This window comes from Pseudochaenichthys georgianus, chromosome 9 (genome assembly GCF_902827115.2).
Source record: "Pseudochaenichthys georgianus chromosome 9, fPseGeo1.2, whole genome shotgun sequence".
Classification (NCBI taxonomy): Eukaryota; Metazoa; Chordata; class Actinopteri; order Perciformes; family Channichthyidae; genus Pseudochaenichthys; species Pseudochaenichthys georgianus.
In genome coordinates, this window is record NC_047511.1 from 12663461 (window position 1) to 12685729 (window position 22269).

Here is a 22269-nt window from a genome sequence, read left to right on the forward strand (position 1 = left end):
TGGATAATGGAAAATATTGCAAATAATGGTTTCAAACAGAGTATCAAACAAAAGTGCTTTTGGAAGACAGCTGCAGGTTAATGGTGTTAATGTAGGTACACTTAAGTGTGTTCCCAAGACATTATAAATATAGGTTGCTTAAGGTTATTATTAAAGAGAATTTCCCCAAAATTGCTCCACAAATTGTAGTACTTCTATTTGATAGGAATATGTTATGGTGCAGATAGTGGCACCATGTTACCAATTACAGTATGGGGCACTTTAGAATTTGGCTTCTGAGCTGTAAAATGTTGTAGATATCGGCCCATTGGATCCAAACGTTTTCTTAACAAATTATCTAATCACTTTTTCTTTTTAAGAAATGTGTTTTGTTTTTTCTTATCTCAGAATGTTTCAATACTGTTGTTTTCAAAGAAATTCAGATGTGGCTTATTAAAAATCAGCTAAATATATCAGCATCTTTTCTTAACAAATGGCTGAAGCAACACAATAAATTAATGATCATGATTTGACATTCACTTTGCTTATATTCATTCCAATACAAATGATGGCAACCATTTAGCATGACATATTTTCATGCTTTTTTTAAAGCAGATGCAGATGAAAAAGATGTTCTAGCGGTCAAACATGTTTGTTTTTTAGCCCTGATAGAGGTTTGAGTTCTCTGAGTGCTTTCCAGATAATAGATACATTAGTGATCAATCTGTGGATGTAAACTGCCAACATGGACTCACTGGATGTATCTTTTCAGCTCCTGTCCGCTGCACATGGACCAGTGGTATCGATGGAAGGCTGCCTGCACCAGTGGAGCCATCACGCTTCCCATCGCCGTTTCGTCTCCGCAGCGGTTGCCTTGGCCATCGTGCTCCATGCCCAGCCTATTCCCAAAGAGAGACACAAGGAAATACTTATAAAACTGCAGATTGACAAATGCCCAAGGAGTTTTAAGTAAATACGCTGATTTAACACCTTTGACATATTGGGGGACCGAAGTGAAAAACAACCTAAATTACTCAAATAATTTATCGTTATAAACAGATAACTTCTACATAATGTGAAACTCTTTTTTTTTTTCTGCAACAGGTGGATGTTTCAAAGCTTGTTACGATGTAGCCTGAGGGCTTTTGACATCTTGGAAGGTAGAAATGTGCTCCCTTTAGGAATGATACACATGTGTAGAAGTGCACATTTGTATCATTCAAATATTACCGTACCTAAATCCCTTCATAATAATCTGAAGGCCACATGTTACATAAAAGACAGAAATAATGCATTTTATCATGTCACTTCACTTAAGCCAGTGGAATTTGTTTTCAGTATTGCATTAAAAACACTTAGTAAATAGCATTAGTAATACGTCACCCATCACGTAAATATTTCCAAATGATCTCTGACTTTGTTTTACCAGGCAATAGAAAATTGGCATTCTATCCGCAAAATAACTTTTTCTGCAAAACTACATTTTAAAATATAAATAATGCATTGCAACACTTGACCTCGGTACTGTTTATACAATGCAGGCCAAGGGGTTCTCTTCTTCACTCTAAATATTTTACAAACACAGACTCACCGTCAGTCCTATTGAATTAACTTGGGGGGTTTAGTTGAACTCATCGAGTATTCCTTTGGAAATGCTGTGCATATATATGAGAGTAAACTGAAGAGACTGGAAATGCAATGAGAAACAGTGACAAATGTCTGCAGCCACAGTTGTACCGGTATCATGATCACAAGTTATCGTTTGTGATTGGCAGCCAATCTCAAGAAGATGGTTAAATTAATATAATCAAAATGTTTGACGAGCTATCAAACTTAACTGCCGACATTGCAGGAGTGTGAAGAAGAAGAAGAAGAAGAAGAAGAAGAAGAAGAAGAAGAAGAAGAAGAAGAAGAAGAAGAAGAAGAAGAAGAAGAAGAAGAAGAAGAAGAAGAAGAAGAAGAAGAAGAAGAAGAAGAAAATGGACCTTTATTAATTCAGTTTCCACTCTGTCATACACACACACATGCATTTTTGTATACAGGTACATACAGTACACACAGTACACACTTTTTACATCATGCACATGTACAAATACACACACAGTTATATGCACACATGCACATGCAGTTGAGAGGTCAGAGCGGAGGCAGCCAGTCTAGCCGGCGCCAGTGAGCAGTTGGGGGCAAGGTGCCTTGCTCAAGGGCACTTCGGCAGTGGCCCAGGAGGTGAACTGGCTCCTCTCCAGTACCAGTCCACACTCCGTATTTTTTGTTCCGATTGGGACGTGAACCAGCGACCCTTCGGTCCAAAATCCAATGCCCTACAGACTGAACCACTGCCGTTAGTAACAGCTGCTTCCTTGAGTTCTTTGATTCTTTGTATGAGATGTATGACAATGTTTTCACCAGCAGATGTAGATTTGTATTGTTCTATCACACAACTTTATCCCATTCACTCAGGGCTGGAATATAGTGGTATAAAGTTGAGCAATGAATTCCACACTTCCTTCTCAAAGAAACTATAGGTTACTTACGTAACCCCAGTATCAGAGTAACATGAAGTGAGATGTCTCACTATGGGATGCGACTCATCGCGGAGCAAACAGAAGCATCAATCTCATTACGCCAATCCTGATTGGCCGGTGATTCTTGACGTCAACGTCAGGGGAAATCACCCCCTATAAGTAGCCTGCACCACGACGCATGCGTCATTCAAAATAAGCACCTCTTCTCGCTTCACCATAGCAAGGAGGGCCGTCTGGTGAGACATCTCACTTCATGTTACTCTGAGTGCTGGGGTTACGTAAGTAACCTATAGTTCTCATTCATAACACTCCGTTCGATGTCTCACTATGGGATATTGTAGCTCCCGTATTGCCAGACGAGCTTATCTCGAAGATCACCGATCAACCAGAATTTAACAGGTGGAGTCCCGACTCAACAAGGTGCCCAGCACTGCTCGGGCCACGCTTGGAGCGGAGACGTCCAGTCTGTAAAAGCAGACAAAAGTGAGTGGCGAAGACCAGCTTGCCGCCGCACAGATATCCTGGATGGAAACACCCTTGAACAAAGCCCAGGATGTAGCCAGGCCCCGAGTCGAGTGAGCCCGCAGACCCAAAGGTGCTTGCAGATTCTGACTCGTATAGGCCAAAGCAATCGCTTCCACGATCCAGTGGGATAGTCGTTGCTTAGTAACAGGCTTACCCTTGTGAGGGTTAGCCCAGGACACGAAGAGTTGGTCATTAAGACGAAGCTCTTTTGATCTGTCCATATATGTGTGTAAAGCCCGGACTGGACACAATAGATCCTGCTGCTGCTCCCCGGAGGAAACCAGCTGCGGAGGAAATGCCTCAATGTCAATCGGGGTAGACGAACCAACCACCTTTGGTGTAAAGGCAGGGTTGGGCTTCAACAACACTCTCGTTTGCCCTGGGGCGAACTGAGTGCATGAGGGATGAACAGACAGTGCATGGATATCACTGACCCGCTTGGCGGATGCCAGGGCCAGTAACAGCACTGTCTTGAGTGACAGATGTTTCATGTCAGCTCCTTCCAGGGGTTCAAATGGGGTCATTTTGAGCCCATTTAAAACCACTGCCAGGTCCCATAAGGGCACCAGCGACCTGGAGACACGGAGGAGCCTGCGAGTTCCCTTCATAAAACGGCAAACCAAAGGATGTTGGCTAGCCGTCTTACCCTCAAAGCCCACATGGCATGCAGCAATAGCAGCCAGGTACACCTTGATCGTGGAAAAAGCTCTGTGTTTATCGATCAAGTCCTGTAGAAATGATAAAATCACCCCGACAGGACATTGAAAAGAGATGTGCCCTTCTTGAAGGCACCACTCCTCAAACACCCTCCACTTACAGTCGTAAAGAGACCTGGTGGAGGAAGCTCTCGCACTCTGAATAGTGTTTATCACTTTCTGAGGGAGTCCCACTGTATTCAGATTGTACCACTCACGGGTCAGGCCCATAGTGCCCCGTGCTCTGGGCGTGGGTGAAGGATCGCCTCCCCCGCCTGAGACAATCTGTCCCTGCGTGGTGGGGGCTGCCACGGCTGCCCGCACAACAGCTGATATATCTCCGCCAGCCCGTATATTGCGGGCTAGGGCGGAAACATCAGAGTACGTGATGTGTGGCGTTGCTCTTTCACTCTGGCCAGAGTTAAGGGGAACAGAACCAGGGGTGGGAACGTGTACAGAGGACCCGGAGGTTAATCGTGTACGAGTGTGTCCCCGCCTAACGGTGCGTTTAAATCGTGCATTAAAGAGAACAGCTGTCATTGAGCATTTTCTCCCCTTGCGAACAGATTTAACACGGCTCCGCCGTAACGCACCCACAGCGGACTCTCGATCCTTGGATGAGGAGTCCAGTCTGCATAGAGTGGTGCACCTTTTGACAGTAATTCTGTCCCTAGGTGCGTAACCCCCGGTACTTGTGTCGTTCTCAGAGAGAGGGGACGTCTGCCGCTCCACGGGATCAGTTTGTGTGCCAGTGTGTGTGACTGGAGACAACGCAAACTCCCCTGGCGGTTCATCCACGATATCGTGTTGTCTATCCTCACGGGGACATGAAGTCCTCTGAGAGAAGGCAGGAAGCATTTTTGGGTGGGGAACACCGCTAAAAGCTCCGGGTAATTTACGCGTGCCCGCTGGAAGTCTCTGTTCTAGAGACCTCTCACCGGGCGACCTTCGTAAGTCCCCTGTCAGCCCGTCTGACCTGCGTCCGTGGTGACCACCTTCCGTGAAAGGACTGCACCCGTAGGCGCGTCCCGCACTGGAAAAGTCGGGTGTAGTGCCACTACGCATTTCATAATCACCAAAACTCTCCGTAAGCCGTGGCGTTCGGGGTTTAGTTTTATTATGAGGCCCATGTTGAGCGGGTGCTTTACGAGGACATTCTCCTCCGTAATCTGACTCCGCTCGGTGGGCATTATAGATAAAACCCTTCTTTCTGGGAGAGAGAGAACCTTTCTCTCCAGAATGTGGGTTGACTCTCTCTGGGTTTGTGAACACAGATAAATTATAACTGTTTTGAGAAGCCCAGGCAGACGTCGTGAGTATCTCCTGCTGTATGCTCCTTAGAGCCAGCTGGGATGTCACTCTTATGGCTCCGACCGGCACTGCGCATGTGCGTGACGGAGGTGCCTTTTCAGCTCCAGCCGGTACAGCGCATGTGTGTGCCGGTGGTGCCGTCACGGCTCCAGTCGGCACTGCGCCTGCGCGTGCCGGTGGTGCCCTTAAAGCCCCGGCCGGCACTGCGCATGTGTGTGGCGGTGGCTTCACGGACCCGTCAATAATCCGTCCTTTGAGAGATGTCGTAGCTGCTCTTGAAAGGGGAAGGATTGACGGGCCGTTCTTTACAGCTCTAGCCGGCACTGCGTACGCATGTGGCGGTAGTGCCCTTAAAGCCCCAACCGGCACTGCGCATGCGCGTGGCGGTGGTGCCTTCACAGACCCGTTTATTATCCGCCTTTTGAGAGAGGCCGTAGCTGCTCTCAGAAGGGGATTTATGGTTAACGGACTGTTTATTGTCTTTCTTTTCATTTTTTTAGGCTGCGCCCTTGGCCGGAGCCTGGATGCGTCAGCGGAAAATGGTTTATTCAGACAATAACGATGTGACATGTGTCTTGTGCGGACTTGAGGATGGCGTTGAGGCATCTCTCGAGGCGGCGGGGACACATTTAGAGCTGGGGAAGGAACTTCCAGCTCCGCCACGGAGGGGAGAAGGAGGGGCTTTCAGGCCGCTCGCTTCTTCTTCCTCGCCTGCTGGCCGAAATTCTGGGTCGGCTGTGCCTGGGCTACAGCCGGAGCCGGAGATTTTCTAGACCAACTCGCCCTCGTCTCCTGCCTGGGCTGGGGACTCGGGGCGGGCTGCGCCCTCTGCTGTCCCGGTACTTTGAACCCAGCAGAGCGCGGTGCAGCGTGGGCGAAGGGCCGCCGTTGCAAAGGCCGCGGCTGGACCCTTCGAGGGAGACAAAGGTGGAGAGCCTCGTCTTTCTTCTTTTTCGACTCGCACTTCCTTTGCATGGAAGCGAGAGCGGAGCCGAAAATACCCTCGGGAACGATGGGCATGTCAAGCACATCTTCCTTTTCCCGGTCTGGACGGCGCAGCGTTGGACACGGAGACAAATGTCTGTGACCGCGGCTATCTCGTCCAGAGTGGCCGGTCCAGGATTGCTCGACATATCCTCACAGAGCTCCGCTTGGTATGCGGTTAGCATCGAGGAAACGTTCAGAGCCCTGGCGGACAACGCTGCGGCTCTGTAGGCCCGTTTCGTCATGATAGACTGGAATCGGTCCGTTTTTGCTGGCAGCGTGGGGTTCCTGCTTGGCGGCTGGCCCATCCTCGGTAGGAGGTGGGTTGCCACCAGCGGTTCCATAGGTGGTATGTGGAGCAGGCCGAGCCTCTCCATACCGTCACAGTCAAGGGAGGAGGCACCCTGGATTGGGGCCTTGTTGCTAAAGGGCCGGTCTCTCCACGAGACCGACACCTCATCCAACATCTCCGGGAAGACCGGGAGGAGTTGCTTCTTTGCCCTCGTTGTTTGGGAAAAAAGTTTTCCCTCGTAACGGGACCTGGAGGTCTCCTTGGCCACTTCGGGCCATGGGATGTCTAGTTTGGCCGCAGCGCGCTGACACATGGCTTGTAGGTCCATACTGAGACAGGGCGAAGCTGGTGTGAAGTCGCCCGGGGGAGCAGCCATCGCTCCCGGCTTTGCAGCCTGAGTCGATGACATGAAGATGTCGTCTTCCTGCTCATCCGAGTCAGACAGGAGGAACTCAGAGGTGTACTCTTCGTCCTCCATGCAGTCTAACTCCAGGACATCTTCCACAGGTGAAACCGTGGTGAGGTCCAGTCGGGAGCCCCAGCTTGGTATAGCGTGGGGCCCCATTCCCGCGTTTCTTCCCGCACGAGCCGGGGTTGTCGATGGCCTCCTGGGCGTGTTCCAGCCCGAGGCAGGACGAACAGATCTGGTGTGAGTCTGTGCCTGACACTTTCAACCCGCAACCGCAGCGCCGAGCCTCCGAGTTCCTGACTCCTCTGGTGTGAGGGGGAGAGGCATCCATCTCGTTCGCCGTGAGGCGTGGAGAGGGTCCGCTCATGACAGGTACGTTCGAGAATTTTTTTTTTTACCGATCTGTCTTTAATCCGGGGGAAAAAAGGACAGCGTGGGTCTTTTTCTCTCAAGGATATTACCTGGTATGGTAATATTCCTGTAATCCTTTTCTCCTCCGTGGAAGAGAGAAGAAAAAAGTGTCCTCGCTACCGTGGTGTCGGTAGTGAGGGAAAAAACACAAGTTAGCAACTGGTGTGTTGCTAACTTGAAGTCAAAACCTTACCTTACTCCAGAGGAAGAACGGCGAGGTTGACTATAATATTCTTCTGTGAGAGAATCGGGTAGCCGGCTAACGCCCGTCGACCGAAAATTAGTTGGGTTCAGTCTGTGGACTGTTAAGCTAGCCCGGCTACCGTTCGAGATGTGCTCTGAAGCGAGAAGAGGTGTTTGAATGACGCATGCGTCGTGGCGCAGGCTACTTATAGGGGGTGATTTCCCCTGACGTTGACGTCAAGAATCACCGGCCAATCAGGATTGGCGTAATGAGATTGATGCTTCTGTTTGCTCCGCGATGAGGCGCATCCCATAGTGAGACATCGAACGGAGTGTTATGAATGAGAACCATCAAACTCATGTGGGATCACAGCACATTCAAAGGCCAGATGAGAGATAAGCCCTCCAGTCTGGGTCTATCTCTGGTAGTTGGACAAGCCCAGAGAGGAACAAAGTCAAAGATGATTTTTTTAATGCACTCTCACTCATACTGAATGTCTTAATCAGGCCGATCTCCAATTATAAAATAGCATTTATTTTTTTCATAACAGACGTCCTGAACGTTTTATGGTTAAAATTGAACTATCTACCAGCATGTTACCAGCCCCATCTCCATGAGAACTGAGCAGACATCATCCGTTGACTACGACCATGATGTCTGAGAAATGTTATAGAATTAACTTGTTTGTGGACATTCATTTGGGATTGATTGAGGAAGTTGCATTGCATTCAAGTATCATCTGCATTGCAGTGGAAGTGAAGGCCAGGGCAGCGCATGATTTGATGGGGAAGAAGCTAGAAGATCAAGAGGAGAGGACCAAGCACTGAACCCTGGGGGACACCTTGGGACAGGGGAGCAGGTGCAGTTGTTAATATTGATGAACTGTTGTCAGTGTGTGAGGAAAGCTAGGAGAAAGCAGTGCCGGTCAGAAGGATGGTGGTGGTTGATGGTGTCGAAAGCTGCAGTGAGGTCACGGAGGATGAGGATGCTGAGGTGTCCAGAGTCTGAGGAGAGGAGGAGGTCATTGGTAACTTTGAGGAGGGCTGATTCAGTGCTGTGTTGTGAGCGAATACTGGTTTGTAATAGGCTGTTGGAGTTGAGGAGGGTTTTCAGATGGGTGAAGGAGACTACACATTCCAGTATTTGAGACAGAAAGGGCAAATTGGAAATGTGACAGGATTCCAAGTTTTTTGAAGATGGGGGGGACAGCAGCCAGTTTGAGTGAGTGGGGGTAATGATCTAGAGTTGAAGGAGGAGTTGATGATGTATGTGATGAGTAGCTGAGAGATTGCTGGGAGACAGTTTTCGACAAGCTGTACGAGGATAATGTCCAGGTATTCATTATTTTTATAATTTTTGAGGGCTCCATGGGGGACACAGGGGAGAACTAAGATATAGGGTCTGAGTAGTAGATAGAAGGAGAGCGTGGGCGAAGTAGCAAAGGTCAAGAATGAACTTTCATCGTCAAAATGTTGTTATGAAACAGTACAAAACTGAGGTAAATAACTTAATAATAAATACATTCCTACAAATGTCTCAATGTTCTGCTTTGCTTTGATGAAAAAAGCACTTCATATAAACATTATAATTCAAAACTCACTGAAGAAATGATGATGCAAACCGTTTTTTTATGTATAAGTTATGATGTACACAGAGTATTGATATCTGCAGCAGAAGGGTTTAAGAGAAACAACATTTTGCTGTTTTTCAAAAATAATTGGATCCAGTGGACTTGTTGTTACGTGGATGTACAAGGTCATACATGTAACTGTTATTAGTATTAATAAACTGACAATAAACAGCCATAAAGGAAAACGGTTCATAAAGAAGACAGATAGTAGGTAGTCCTTTTAGTTTGGTGAGTCACCCTCCTCACCCACCAGTGTATCCATGGAACTGCCCCCCCCCCTACCTCAAGGAACTCCTCACCCCTTATACTTCCTTGCGGACCTCTCGCTCCAGCAATACCAACCTCCTCAAACCCCCCAGGACCAAGCTCCGTACTATGGGAGACCGGGCTTTCTGCTCGGCTTCTCCCAGTTTGTGGAACGCTCTCCCTGAGCACATGAGAGCACCACAGACCGTGGAGGCTTTTAAAAAAGGCCTCAAAACCCATCTGTTCAGTAGAGCCATCTCCTAGACATTTTATCGTATGTATTACTACCCTTTTATTTATTTTTTTTTACTGCTTTTTATTCATTCTACCGTGTTGTGTAACGTTTTATTTTGTTCCATGCTAAATGCTTGTAGCACTTCGGGATCTGCACTCAAATATGAAGTGCATTATAAATTAAACCCATTATTATTATTATCATACTGCAGGCAGCCCCAGTGCGTTTTGTCAATCATTATGTATCATTGGCTAGGGTTGTGTTTTTTCATACACATTTTTATATAGTCTCTGTTGTCACCCATCATCACGTAACATGGATGACCAACAAGAGAAAGCTGGAAGAAGAAGTTTGGATAGAAACGGGTGGGTCCATGGTGCACTGCTGTACATCCTGTGCTGTCCTTGCTGTGAATGAGAGGTCATGTTCTGCCAACAGATAGTGAGCATCAATAAACACTTTGGTAGATGTCAGTAGATGAGGCGTCAATACTGTATGTTCCAGTGTCACCAACACAAACTCCTATTCAGTTATTTATACACACATGCATTAAAGGATGCAGAGCTTCTGCAGGTTTTATATCAGCTCTAGAAAATGTTCTTTTTGCTTGTGATGCAAATGTTTTGCCAGTAAGAATAAGAACTATGAATACAAAAAGAACATACAAGACACTTTTTTTAGCTTTCACTATTGACAACATATCCACACATTTTCTGATCAAGGCCAAATATGTTTTTGAGGCAAAAAAAAAGGCCAGAGTTCAAATGTTTCAATAATTGAATCTGACAACAGCTGTGTGTCTGTACTGTCGAGCTCCTGGTTTCTAATTGTTTTCATATATTTGTCCCCTCAGGAGAAGTGTATTGATCCCTGTAGAGGAAACCCTCGGTTCACTTGGCCCCAGGGTCAGATGCAGAGCAACAACCGCAACGAGGGATTCAGTGTTTCAGTAGGGGACATTTCAGCAGGACGGGTCTTTGCCGTCATAGCTTGTTGAGTCTGTCCCACAGCTGCTTATCGTTTCTCACTCTGACGTCTTGCTTCCCATTTTTTAAAGTCATTTCAATTTCAACAAGATCAGACAATAAAGTCACAATTCCAAAACCTGCTGTTGATCGGATGAATCTGAACATATAGAGGGATGTACAGAGCTGTCCAGCCGCTCTATAAATTGTGAGCTATAACCACTTAAAGTCCAACCGTTTTAATGTTCATTTATACCTTTTTGAAGTTAATAATAATGTCAACATGATTGTTTAAATATATTCTAAATGTGTTTTTTTATTAAAAGAAAGTAAAAAGGTCTTTATATAGAATGGAAAAATCTGAAATGATGTTTTGAGTCATAGCAACCTGGAGGGAAATGTAATTGAACAAATGAATGAACGTTGAATGTAACATTTGTATGTTGTAAACATAATACTCAATTAAAAGATTGATAACACAAAGAGAGACTATGAATTGAATGTAGAGCACGACAGTAGCAAACAATAAGTGATTACAGCCTGTATTAAGCTCTCTTAATACATCCACATTCATCAGTCATTTCCAGTATTCTTTCTGTCTCTCTTCCTTTTTGTGCCACATAAATAAGCAAGGGATATGAGATCTGCACATCCTAAAATACTTTCATTTCAGCAGGAATCCTAGTTGTTGCCTTGTGACATGTCTGCAAATACAGTCATCATTTTTATCAGTGTGTTGTGGTGAGTATTTCTGGAGTAATATCATTCGCAGTCTTCAAATATGTTTCCAGCTGTGTTTGACACATGTGTGTGTGTGTGAGTCAGATATAGTAGTGTTGCTTTGATGTAGACTTCAACAGTGGAATTTTTGTTGAGGTAGTGTGAGTTACTAGGATGGAGTCATAGCAGCGGTGCTAAGGCACACGGGCCCAGCAAAAGGTGAGCGCGGAGCGCGTGGAATTATCTTGTGTGTGCGAAGTGCGCCCCACCAATATGTTGCTATGTGTCTGCCAGCACAAGAAAGGCTCTCGAGGCATAGTACATACAGTGGCAATGTCTCATTTTACACTGGGGCTATGTACAATATGTATTCTAGGGTGGGTAAAGGAAAAAGGGGACAAACAGTTTCAGAGTGCATGTATTTTTTGGACATGTGCTCAATAAACAAACATTTAAATTCGATAAAGGCATGTTCACTGTCAGGGTGCTGAGGTCCAGTCTACTTACTATAAAGGCCAACACAGAGATCACACACAATCAGAGATCACATGGAAACGGAGCCCGGGGAGACATTCACACTTGTCTTATGAGGCTGTGTTATTCAGCAGAGGGAGAATAACTTCCCTTCCCTTCCGTCACAACACAGCGTACCCTAGGGAAGAGTAATGGAGTATAGAGGTGCTCAGAAAACACCTACAAGGACAGAGAATAAATAACATAACAAGAACTTACACATGTCCGGTCTCGTGAGCCACAACAAAGGCCGAGGAGAAGCCATCTTCATGGTTGAGGGTGCAGCTCCGGACTGGGTGGCACATGCCTGTGACTGGAGCATAACCTGAAAGACATCGGAGGAAGGATGGAGGCTATTATAAGAATGTATTGAATGAGAAACATCTGATTGTGGTTATTTCACTGAGAATACTTTCCAAAATGTATAAAAATAGTCCTTAGGTTCGTAGTATGGGGTTCTGGAAAGTGAAGCCAATGCGGATGTGTTTTAAACTTGCATTCTATCTTTTAGCCGGGGATCACATTTTCTTTTTTAAACTTTAGTTATTACCGTAATTTTCGGACTATAAGCCGCGCCTTTTTCCCCATTTTTCGACCCTGCGGTTTATATAACGGGGCGGCTAATCTATGGTTTTGTACAGCTAACGGCCACTAGGGGACCTCCTAAATCTATGGATTTTACAGGTTACAGTCCACCACCTTTAACTCTATGGGCTCTATAGCCGGTCCGCGCCCCCCACCTTTAAGCGGCGGGCTCCAGCAGGAAAAGCTGGATGCCGGAAAAGAGTGAGACAGGTAGCGCGCAAAAGTAAAAGTGGAACCGAGAGTGGTACGAGAGACAGAACGAGAGCAAGACAGACAGACATTACGAGAGCGAGACAGTTTGTGCAAAGGAAGTTTTCATGCACAAACCCTCATTATGGAAAACAAACGAAGCATCTGCAGCCACTCCACATCAGTGTCAATCGTGCGTTCAAAGTGGCACTGCGCGTTCAGTGGGAGGCGTGGATGACTAGCGGCGATAAATCATTCACCAAAACTGGTCGCATGCGAAAAGCAACTTTCGCTCAAGTTTGCGAGTGGATCCTGAAAGCGTGGAGGAGTGTCAAAACATCCACGATCACCAACGGGTTCCGAAAGGCTGGACTGCTGCGTGATGAAGAGGAGGACGCCGCCACAGCTGAGGCCCTTCAGAGGCTGTTCGATTCCGACAGTGACGAAGAGGAGTTCGTTGGTTTTGAGAGCTTCCTCAAACAGCCATCTCTTTCCCGACAATCCCCTCTGTGCACGAACCCTTACATATGGTAATTAAACATTAAAACACCTGCGGCTTATAGTCCAGTGCGGCTTATATATGTACACATCATTCAATTTAGCTGCTGCGGCTTATATTCAGGTGCGCCTTATAGTCCGAAAATTACGGTACTTCATTAAAAGATTTATATTAAGTATCCAGTCTCAAATGGTAGGCTCAAGTTTTCTTCAGAACAGCATGATTCATTTTGTAAGTCATGTTCCCACAAATAAATGATAGAGCAGTGTATTCTTAAGAGCGTCAACATTTTGTGATTGACAGGCTGCTACCAGTATGCTTTCCTGGATGGTTGGGATTTGTGTTTTTTGTTTTACTTCAAACTAAATATTAGAACTTAAACCTTACCAAACTATTCAGTACATCAAACATATTTGCTTTGGGTTGGTAACATTTCTATTTTCTGGTTTAGACTTTCTGAGTCTGTGAAAAAACGCCAAACTTGCGGCTGTGTGCTGTTGGCCATAAACGATGACTGTGTTTACCTCTTTTAGGCAGCTCACACTGTATTTCTCAGATTTCATTTAAAAACTTGGATAAGAGAAGAATTTGACTATTTTACAATGTTCAGTTAAAGTTATTTCAAACTTTAAAGGTCCCATGTCGTGCTTTTCCGGTTATTACCCGTCCCCTTGTTTGTTATGTAGCTTTTTATGCATGTAAACGGTCTGCAAAGTCACAAACCCTCAAAGTACACCCTGTAGCGCAGGGCTTCTCAAACTCCGGACCAAGGTCCGGATCCGGACCGAACTGCACATCAATCCGGACCGAACCCTGTGTCCCATTATAAAAATTGTTTTAACAAACCCACGTCCTTTATTCGGGGTGAAGGAAAATAAACTAGGTAGTTGTAATAGATGGTTGGATGTACAGTTCAACACACAGGTTGTTATGTCCTAGGTAATTGTATTGGTCACTTATCAAAAATGTCAACACTTGAATTTAACTTGACTTCTTAAAATTCAACGACGAAAGTTCTCTTTCGTTGACCTCAACAAAGTTGACCTAAATAAAAAAAGTAATCTTTCAGCATGCAAGAGCAGATACTGGGAAACATAATTATCCGTTTCATGTAGTCTCCTTGTTTTGTTGAATGAAAAAGGAGCTGTTTTACGTTTCATACAATATGCATTCTGTAGTGCAAATAAGATGTAAATTAAAATATCTCTTAGAAGACAAACAGAACCTTTCCTGATATCCAGTAATGCAGATAGCTTCTGTTTTATCTCTGGAGGTTCTGAGACTTCTGCTGTTTTCCAAATATTTTTCAGGCAAACATAGTTTTGTTGGGGTGACCTAATCTTTATAAAACAACGTGACAGCAGCTAGCTTCTATCTCCATAGGATAGGAAAATGACTTCCAAATAAATATTCTCTTACGACTGTTGATTCCGCCGTATAACTAGGACGATGATTTTAAAATATAAATGTCGTTGCTGGGTTTTTTAAACGTTATGTTTCGAAATACATTGAGCCCTACAGAACAACTTTCATTCACCTCAACTGGAGCACATACAAACTGACACTACTTGCAAGTCCAAACAGTACTCTGCCATCTAAAGTAAGACATATGTGTGTGTATTTCTGTCCATGCATGTTACTGTGTGTGTAGACGTGTGTCTCATGATAGATGTATTGATGAACTCTGCAGCAAAACAGGAAACAGATATCACAAACAAAGCAGGAGTGAGGGGGGACAGTATTACAGGCCTCAAAACCACAGTGGTAATCCTTCCTCATCGCCCCATCCCATCCCTCCAAATTACAATCACGACGACTCAAACCTGAATGACTTTGTGAGATATTTTGCACGGCACAAGCTTGTTGCTACAGGTTTGCTTCAATTCAATGAAAAACCTCAGAATTACAGAGCATGGAAACGGTCTTTCCAGACCGCAACCCGGGGTTTAAACCTGATCTTCTGCACAGATGGCTTGGTAACGAGACAAGACAACATGTCGAACAGATAAGAGCAATACACATAAATCACCCTGAAGCAGGATTAGCAATGACATGGGACAGACTCGAGCGAACATATGGCTCACCAGAAGTCATTGAAGACGCTCTGTTCAAACGCATTGACATCTTTCCTAAAATAACAAATCAAGACTATTCCAAACTGACAAAGTTAAGTGATCTATTAATGGAACTTCAATCTGCCAAAGCAGAAGGAGACTTTCCTGGTCTCTCCTTCCTCGACACAGCCAGAGGCGTCAACCCAATAGTTCAGAAGCTTCCATTCGGTCTGCAGGAAAAGTGGGCATCAGTCGGTGCATCCTACAAGCGGCAAAATCTTGTCCACTATCCACCCTTTGACTTCTTCGTGAACTTTGTCAGCCAGGAGGCTATCATGAGGAATGATCCAAGCTTCAACTTCGCCTCCCACACAGACAAGACAGGTTGGAAACCAAACAAATATCGGGAGGTCTCTGTCCACAAAACAGAGATCTTCCCCGGAGTCGTTACTGAAACCGGTGAGCCCCCAACGAGATCTGAGGACTTTGATAAAATGTGTCCGATACATGAAAAGCCACATCCACTCCGCAAATGTCGTACATTCCGAGCAAAGCCCATTGATGAGCGTAAGGCATTCCTAAAAGAGAATAATGTGTGCTTCAGATGCTGTTCTTCGACATCACATTTCGCCAAGAACTCTAAAATGAAAATTCAATGTTTTGAATGCAAAAGTGAAAGACACCATACAGCACCCTGGACCCACACCCTGGATGGAGGAGGTGGTCCCTGCTCCAGAGCATGGTGGGGAGGAGGAGAAAACTTCACCTCCTCCTCATGTCACCACCAAATGCACAAACGTCTGTGGCGGAGATCTGGCAGGTAGATCCTGCTCCAAAATATGTCTTGTAAATGTATATCCATCAGGCCACAAAGACAAAGCAATTCAACTGTATGCAATTTTGGACGAACAGAGCAACAGATCATTAGTTCGTTCACAGTTCTTTGAAATGTTCAGTGACCAAAGTCTGAGTGCTCCTTACACATTGAGAACATGTGCTGGAGTGAAGGAATCAGCAGGAAGAAGAGCCAGTGGCTATGAAGTTGAGTCTCTGGATGGAACTGTCCACATCCCATTGCCCAGCCTCATAGAATGCAATGACATTCCTAACAACAGAAATGAGATCCCAACCCCTGATGTGGCTCTCAATCATGCACACCTCAAGTCAGTGGCGCACCTCATCCCAGACATTGACCCACAAGCCCCTATCATGCTTCTCCTGGGTCGGGATGTTATCAGAGTTCATAAGGTTCGCAAACAGATGAATGGCTCACACAACCAGCCTTATGCTCAAAAGTTAGATCTGGGGTGGGTCATTGTAGGCAATGTTTGTCTAGAAAGCGTCAACAAACCATTGACGATCAACAGCTTCTACACGAAAACCACAGAACTAGAGTGTCCTATTCTCCAAGTCAATCAGGATTCAGATGGGAAAACCTCCTGTGATGCTGACCACCTTGGAAGTACTGTGCCCAATCTGGACCATTTGCCTTTTGTGCCGACAGATCAGAACCCCACAGATCATGCAACACATTTGGTGGCTCCAGGTCATTTAAAAGACACGAACTGGCTGACTGGACCCAAGTTGCTGTCCAAGCCAAAGCCAAGTATCTCTGAGAGCACCTATGATCTTGTGGATCTGAGTCCAGACCCAGATATCCGGCTTCAAGTGTCTACTTTGAGTACTGCAACAGCTCACAAGCAGCTTGGTTCCCAGCGATCTACCAAGTCCTCTTTATGGGAGTCACTCACTCCTTCTATTACTCGCCTCTTGCACATCGCATGTGTGTTCAAGGCAACCCCAAAAAAGAACAGTTATCGTAAGGGCTGGCATTGCTGCGAAGCAGAATTCACTGTTGAGGAATCCAATCAGGCCGCAGATATCATCATTCAAGCATGCAAGAAGTGGCAGTCAAATCAAGTACCAAGATATGAATGGCCTCTTCGACTGATAACACAGACTTTTCCTAACAAAAACGGGAAGTTGCATCAGGTCGAGGTGAAGGTCATCGAACCAGGAGGGACTTCGCTCTTTCTTAGGCCTGTTGCAGAGATGGTGCCTCTTCTCCCCCCAGATGGCTAGGTAATGGAAGTGTTCTAGATTTGGGTGACGTGTATCACGCCAGACGGGGAGTGTTCTGTTACAGCTAAGTTTACTCTTGTTTGCATTTTCTGGACTATTCTTTGTGTGCCTATTGTGCCTAGTCGTGGTCCCTTTAAGAATCAGGATGACATCATCAGATGGGTGTGTCAGGTGATCATTAGAGAGGAAATAGGCAAAGCATGGCTCTGTGAGCAATGTGTTATTATTTGTTAGAAATCCAGCTACATCTGTATACGTCTTAACGCTTTTGATCGCATCGCATGTAAGTATTGTTTATGTTTGTGTTATTAACAATTACAGATGATTATTTTTAGGAAATATTGTATTCTGTGGTGTTTAATGCTGGAGATCTTCCGAGTTGTCTCAATATTGTACAAGGCTAATGCAAGGAGAGTTAAATGAATAAATGTACAAATGGCTGATTATATGTTTAAAATATGATGCCATTTATAACTGTTTAAGTTCTAGAATTACAATAAATACATTAAAAAGCTTACAGTAAATATAACAAGGCAATTCAATTAATGTTAAAGCTGTGTTGATTTATATACATTGTGCATATTTGTGTATGTAGAAATGATCATATAATTGATTATATGTTGTCTTGTTTATTTTTTGTTTCAGATCTTCCTTATATCATTAAACCTGTGGGCAAAGGATTCACGTCTTCAGAGTCTTGGTGTACGGAGGGAGTTTAGCTGGCTGTTAAGATATATACACACTACATATACCGGGGACAGCACAGTGATTATTAATTAAAACTGAAATTCACAATTTAGGTCTCAGACTATTTCTAGCTTTATGCATGCTGCGGCGTCAGTCGCCAAATTGCTATTGACAGACAATATGGAGGCTTCGGTTGGCAGAATAGACAAGACAAGTGTGCCACAAATAGAATAAAAACGCACTTCCTTATTCGGTGCTCTCTTTGTGCTGTTGTTTCCCCACTTTACTGACAGTTACAAACGTACTGGAGAAGCAACATAATGAACACAGACACTATCCAAATACAAGATCGGCTTTTTGTACAGCACTGGTACAATACATTTGGCACAGTGCCACTAGTAATGAGTTTGAATTTATCTAAATCATCGATTTTTTTTGGTTTGTTTGTAGACATTTGGATTATTCAATAGTGATTTTCTGCAGTCTGGATGAAAAAATCAATCAATAACATGGCCATTTTATTAATGTATTACACCTAGAAGGATTTCCTATTGAAGAAAATGCCTATTAAGAGTCAATGACCTTAAATCAGTTCACACTCTACCACCAGGCTAGGAATCCATAATAACAGATTACATGTCACTGGATTACATAATCAGGATTATGATTATTATGACAAAAGAGTAGCTGTATTCCCTTACAGTAACTGAAAAAATATGTAATCAGATTACTGTTACATTTCTAAAAAATTGGGAATTACTAGCAGGATTACAATGTTACAATACATGAAAATGAAGAACCTATTTGTTCTTAAAGTAGTTTCACTGTTGGTGAATATACTACCCAAATAAGCCTATTGAACGGCATGTTTTTCATATTTTTCAAATCGCTGAGGACATATTTTTGATTCTAAATATCTGAGGGACTCTTAGTTTCTTGGTTTCTTCTTTTTTTAAGTTTACATTGTTGTGTTGTCTTACCTAATACACCAAAGCATTGCTATTTATTTTCTCTCTGCATCTTTTGCTTTGCATTTGATGTTAAGGTAATCCAAAGTAAATGAAAGTAATCAAGTTACATTACTTTTATATTATGATACTCATATTTGGTTATAAATGACTTTTTTTTATAAAGGTAACCAGTAATTGTAACAAAAGTTTAAAAACTTGGGATAAAACTAAAGAAATTGCAAACAATTTCATAGGAAAAGTAATCATCTATAAAATCAGTCAATTTTGTAAAAAGTATGACAGAGAAAGAAACTGAAAAAATGGAATGAAAGAACAAATAAAACCCTGACATGGCACCAGGAGGGAAAACACTCTCAGTGCTACACCAGACATAATTGACTTTTCATACGTTATGGTTTTAACGAGTGCAATTTACTCTGGGAATTGGTAAGTGAACTTTTCAAAAACGGTTTTGTCCTCCTTGAATTTATAGAATGGCTGAATCTCTGAAGGGAAAATGCTTGCAGTGATATAATTGGTAGACATTGATCACTGTTCTGGGAGTCTGTAGTCTAAATTGAACTTCCTAAAACCATTTACCCTCTAATCAACCCTCTGTGGGTTTAACAAAAACGAAATTAAAAACAGGATACAAAATGTTGGAAATTCATATTTGTAAGAATAGAAGGAAGTAGTGGAAGACACCGAGAGAATGAGAATGAGGTTCATTAATAGTGTTGATGGTGATTTAAAAAAAGAGGTATGGGTGAGATAATGATGGTATTCAGAGAAACAGAGTGGAGACACAGACTGAAGGCGGACAGATATAAAAAAAAAGAAGTCAAGCCACGACAAAACACAAGCCAACAAAATGTGTCAAATAGAGGAGATGACATGTTTAAATGCATATTTTAGGGAAAATAATGAAGTAAAAATGGGTTTTCATTATAGGGCCATGTTTCATTATCCGGTCCTCAGTGTTACCGCAAAGGGTCACAAAATAAATGTTGTTTTGTTTAAAAAAATGTAAACTGTAGTCTGAATCCAACATATTATGACATAGATTAATTGGCTTGTTTAAAAAAAAAAGAGGTCCCTGCTCTGTCTGAAACAAATATAGTTGAGACAATGATGATAGCCAGATAAAAGAGTGACGCCAGATTAAAGGCTGACAAAAGTCCATCCTTTTGAAAAGCCATAAGGGTTGTAGAAAGACAGATGATCTTGGAAGTTAAGAAAACTGTTTAATTGTGAGGCCTAAATACACTTTCTGCCACCTTTTCGCCTTAAAGCAGAGAAAATACAGAGGCTTTAAATGGGAAAACAAACACCTTGCATACCTCAGCATGAAGAAAAAGTGTATCCCACACAAACCATTTATTGTCTATGCCCTTTTTTTTTTAATCTATCCCTGGTTGTTAAAAATATACGTTTCTCCCTGTTCTTTTTTTTAATGTTTTGTCAGAAGTATAAGGGAACTATATGATCTCAGTTAGGAGAAAAGCACATTGAAAAATAGCCAGAGGCTAGCCATAGGATACAGAGATTTGATGAGTTAGACATGGACTTTTCCTATGATATACTGATAGTGAGCATGTAGCCAACATTAGCAGATTTTGTAGCAACATGTTTAGCTAAGCGCTGATTTCCCCAAGGCTGAATATTAACAATGAACATTACAACTATCCTAGTACATATATACAAATCCATGTATTGTAAAATGTGTGGATGATAACTTTGTTATGTCGCCGTTATGTCATTTAGATTTATAGAAATATAATAAGAGTACATCAGACATTGTTTTAACTCGGGGGAGGGGGGGAAGCAACCCAGATGCAAATCAGAACATTTAAAAAATAAAGCACTGCTCTATGGCTGCTGAAGTTGACCCCAAATTGACACATCATCTGAAAGGGAATGTATTTTGTGATAAATTAATACACTTCTCAAAATGAAGCTTCTCCAGTGGTTTACATATCAGTATATATGGTAGTTGTTGGACATTTCCTACTTACATTCTCTTAAGCCACAGTTGAATTATTTCATTGTGATTATATATTAAAAGTATTTTCACTGACCTCAATCTTTTTAGGATAAGACATTTGATCATCTCATGCTAGGGGAGTTTTATATTCATCCAAGCAAGTGTAGAAAATAATAATGAGTAGACCCTCGAAGCCTTAACATTTGAAATTACTTGGGACTTTGAAACTCTACACAAAGGGCTGGGCAATATGTCTGTAGAACATAATTGCAAATTGAACTGTTTCTAGTGAAATCAAAGAAATTAAATTAAATTCAAAACCTTTATTTATCCAGATGAAATCCCATTGAGATTAATGATCTCTTTTTCAAGGGAGACCTGCAGCAGTAGGTTACACATGAAGACATAAAAACATAAACAACAGAACAAAAGGACATCATACAAATCTAACTATACATTGACCATGTTTACTGTACATGCAAATACAGAGTAATTAGTTTAGCCATATAATTAGATTTACGTGGGTTTAATTGGATTTTCTGAGAATTTTGATTTAATGGGTGCTTATTATCATCAAGTTAGATGACGCAATTGTGTATCCGGGCGTCTTGATGATTCCATTGAAAGATAAATTATCAGAGCAAATTGTTGCCGAGCCCAATCCATACTTAAGTAGGTTGTTCATCATGTAATTGATGTATCATCATGTAGTTTCTAAAGGAAGATCATTTTGTGAAGTCTTTGAAAGTATTTCTGACATAATAAGAGGATTTGAGCCGGACAAAGACAACAAATTGTTTATTTTTTAATAGGACGTCTCCATTGTGTGATAAGAAGGAAGTGAAAGTGGTAATTACCTGCATATGTGTGTAAGTAGAGCTACTGCAGGTTTAGGAAATGTAGGTGTACCACCATGACAAAGGATCCACAGTAAAGCAAGGGGAATAGCCGTTGTTTGTTATTCTGTTTGATGGATTAGATTTGCTATTTATGAATGGCAGAACTGATATTTCCATCCCACCTTTACCATCAACCTTTCCATGAAACTCTTATTATCTGCTCACTGTCCATGGGGTGAAGTTTGGTCAATTGTTTGTTTATTCCAGCCTGGAGAAATTGTTCAATTTCAAAACATGTCACACTCAAACAGAAAGGCTTAATGACAGCTTGCTTACAGGATGGCTCTGCACTTATCAACATAAAACAATGGCTGCAGAGAAGATGTTTTTCCCCCAGACAGCATGGAATTAATTTAGCCCTTGTCGAGGGGAGTCCTACGGAAAGCCATGAAGACAATCATGTCTTTATGACCTCAATAACCGAGGCTGCTCGGTGTGAGAATTGTCATATTTGATTGATCTTCAACAGAGGCAGCCGCTCTGGGCTTACGCCTCCCAATAAAGCCCAGCGTGTAGGTGTTGAAACACGGTAGTTAAAGTATACATCATTAAATCCCCCTTCATCAAACTGCAAAACAAATGGTTGGAAAATAGGCATTAAAACAAATCAATTCAGCAATCTGCTCTTTTATCCACTATATTTATATATTTGTAGTATTTTCTTACGTGAATACAAACATATGTATTGTTAATACAGGTCGAGCCGTCATAAATGG

At 43.0% G+C, this 22269-nt stretch overlaps 1 protein-coding gene across 1 annotated transcript in view; it reads right to left on the reverse strand.

Moving 5' to 3' along the window:
* Positions 1-22269, reverse strand: part of adamts3 (ADAM metallopeptidase with thrombospondin type 1 motif, 3) — a 204381-nt gene that overhangs the window by 71341 nt on the left and 110771 nt on the right. The window contains exons 8-9 of the mRNA XM_034091711.2: positions 11844-11949; positions 735-878 (exon numbers count right to left, since the gene is read on the reverse strand). Coding sequence (XP_033947602.1) covers positions 735-878; positions 11844-11949 — 250 coding nt within the window. The remainder of the gene's footprint in view (positions 1-734; positions 879-11843; positions 11950-22269) is intronic.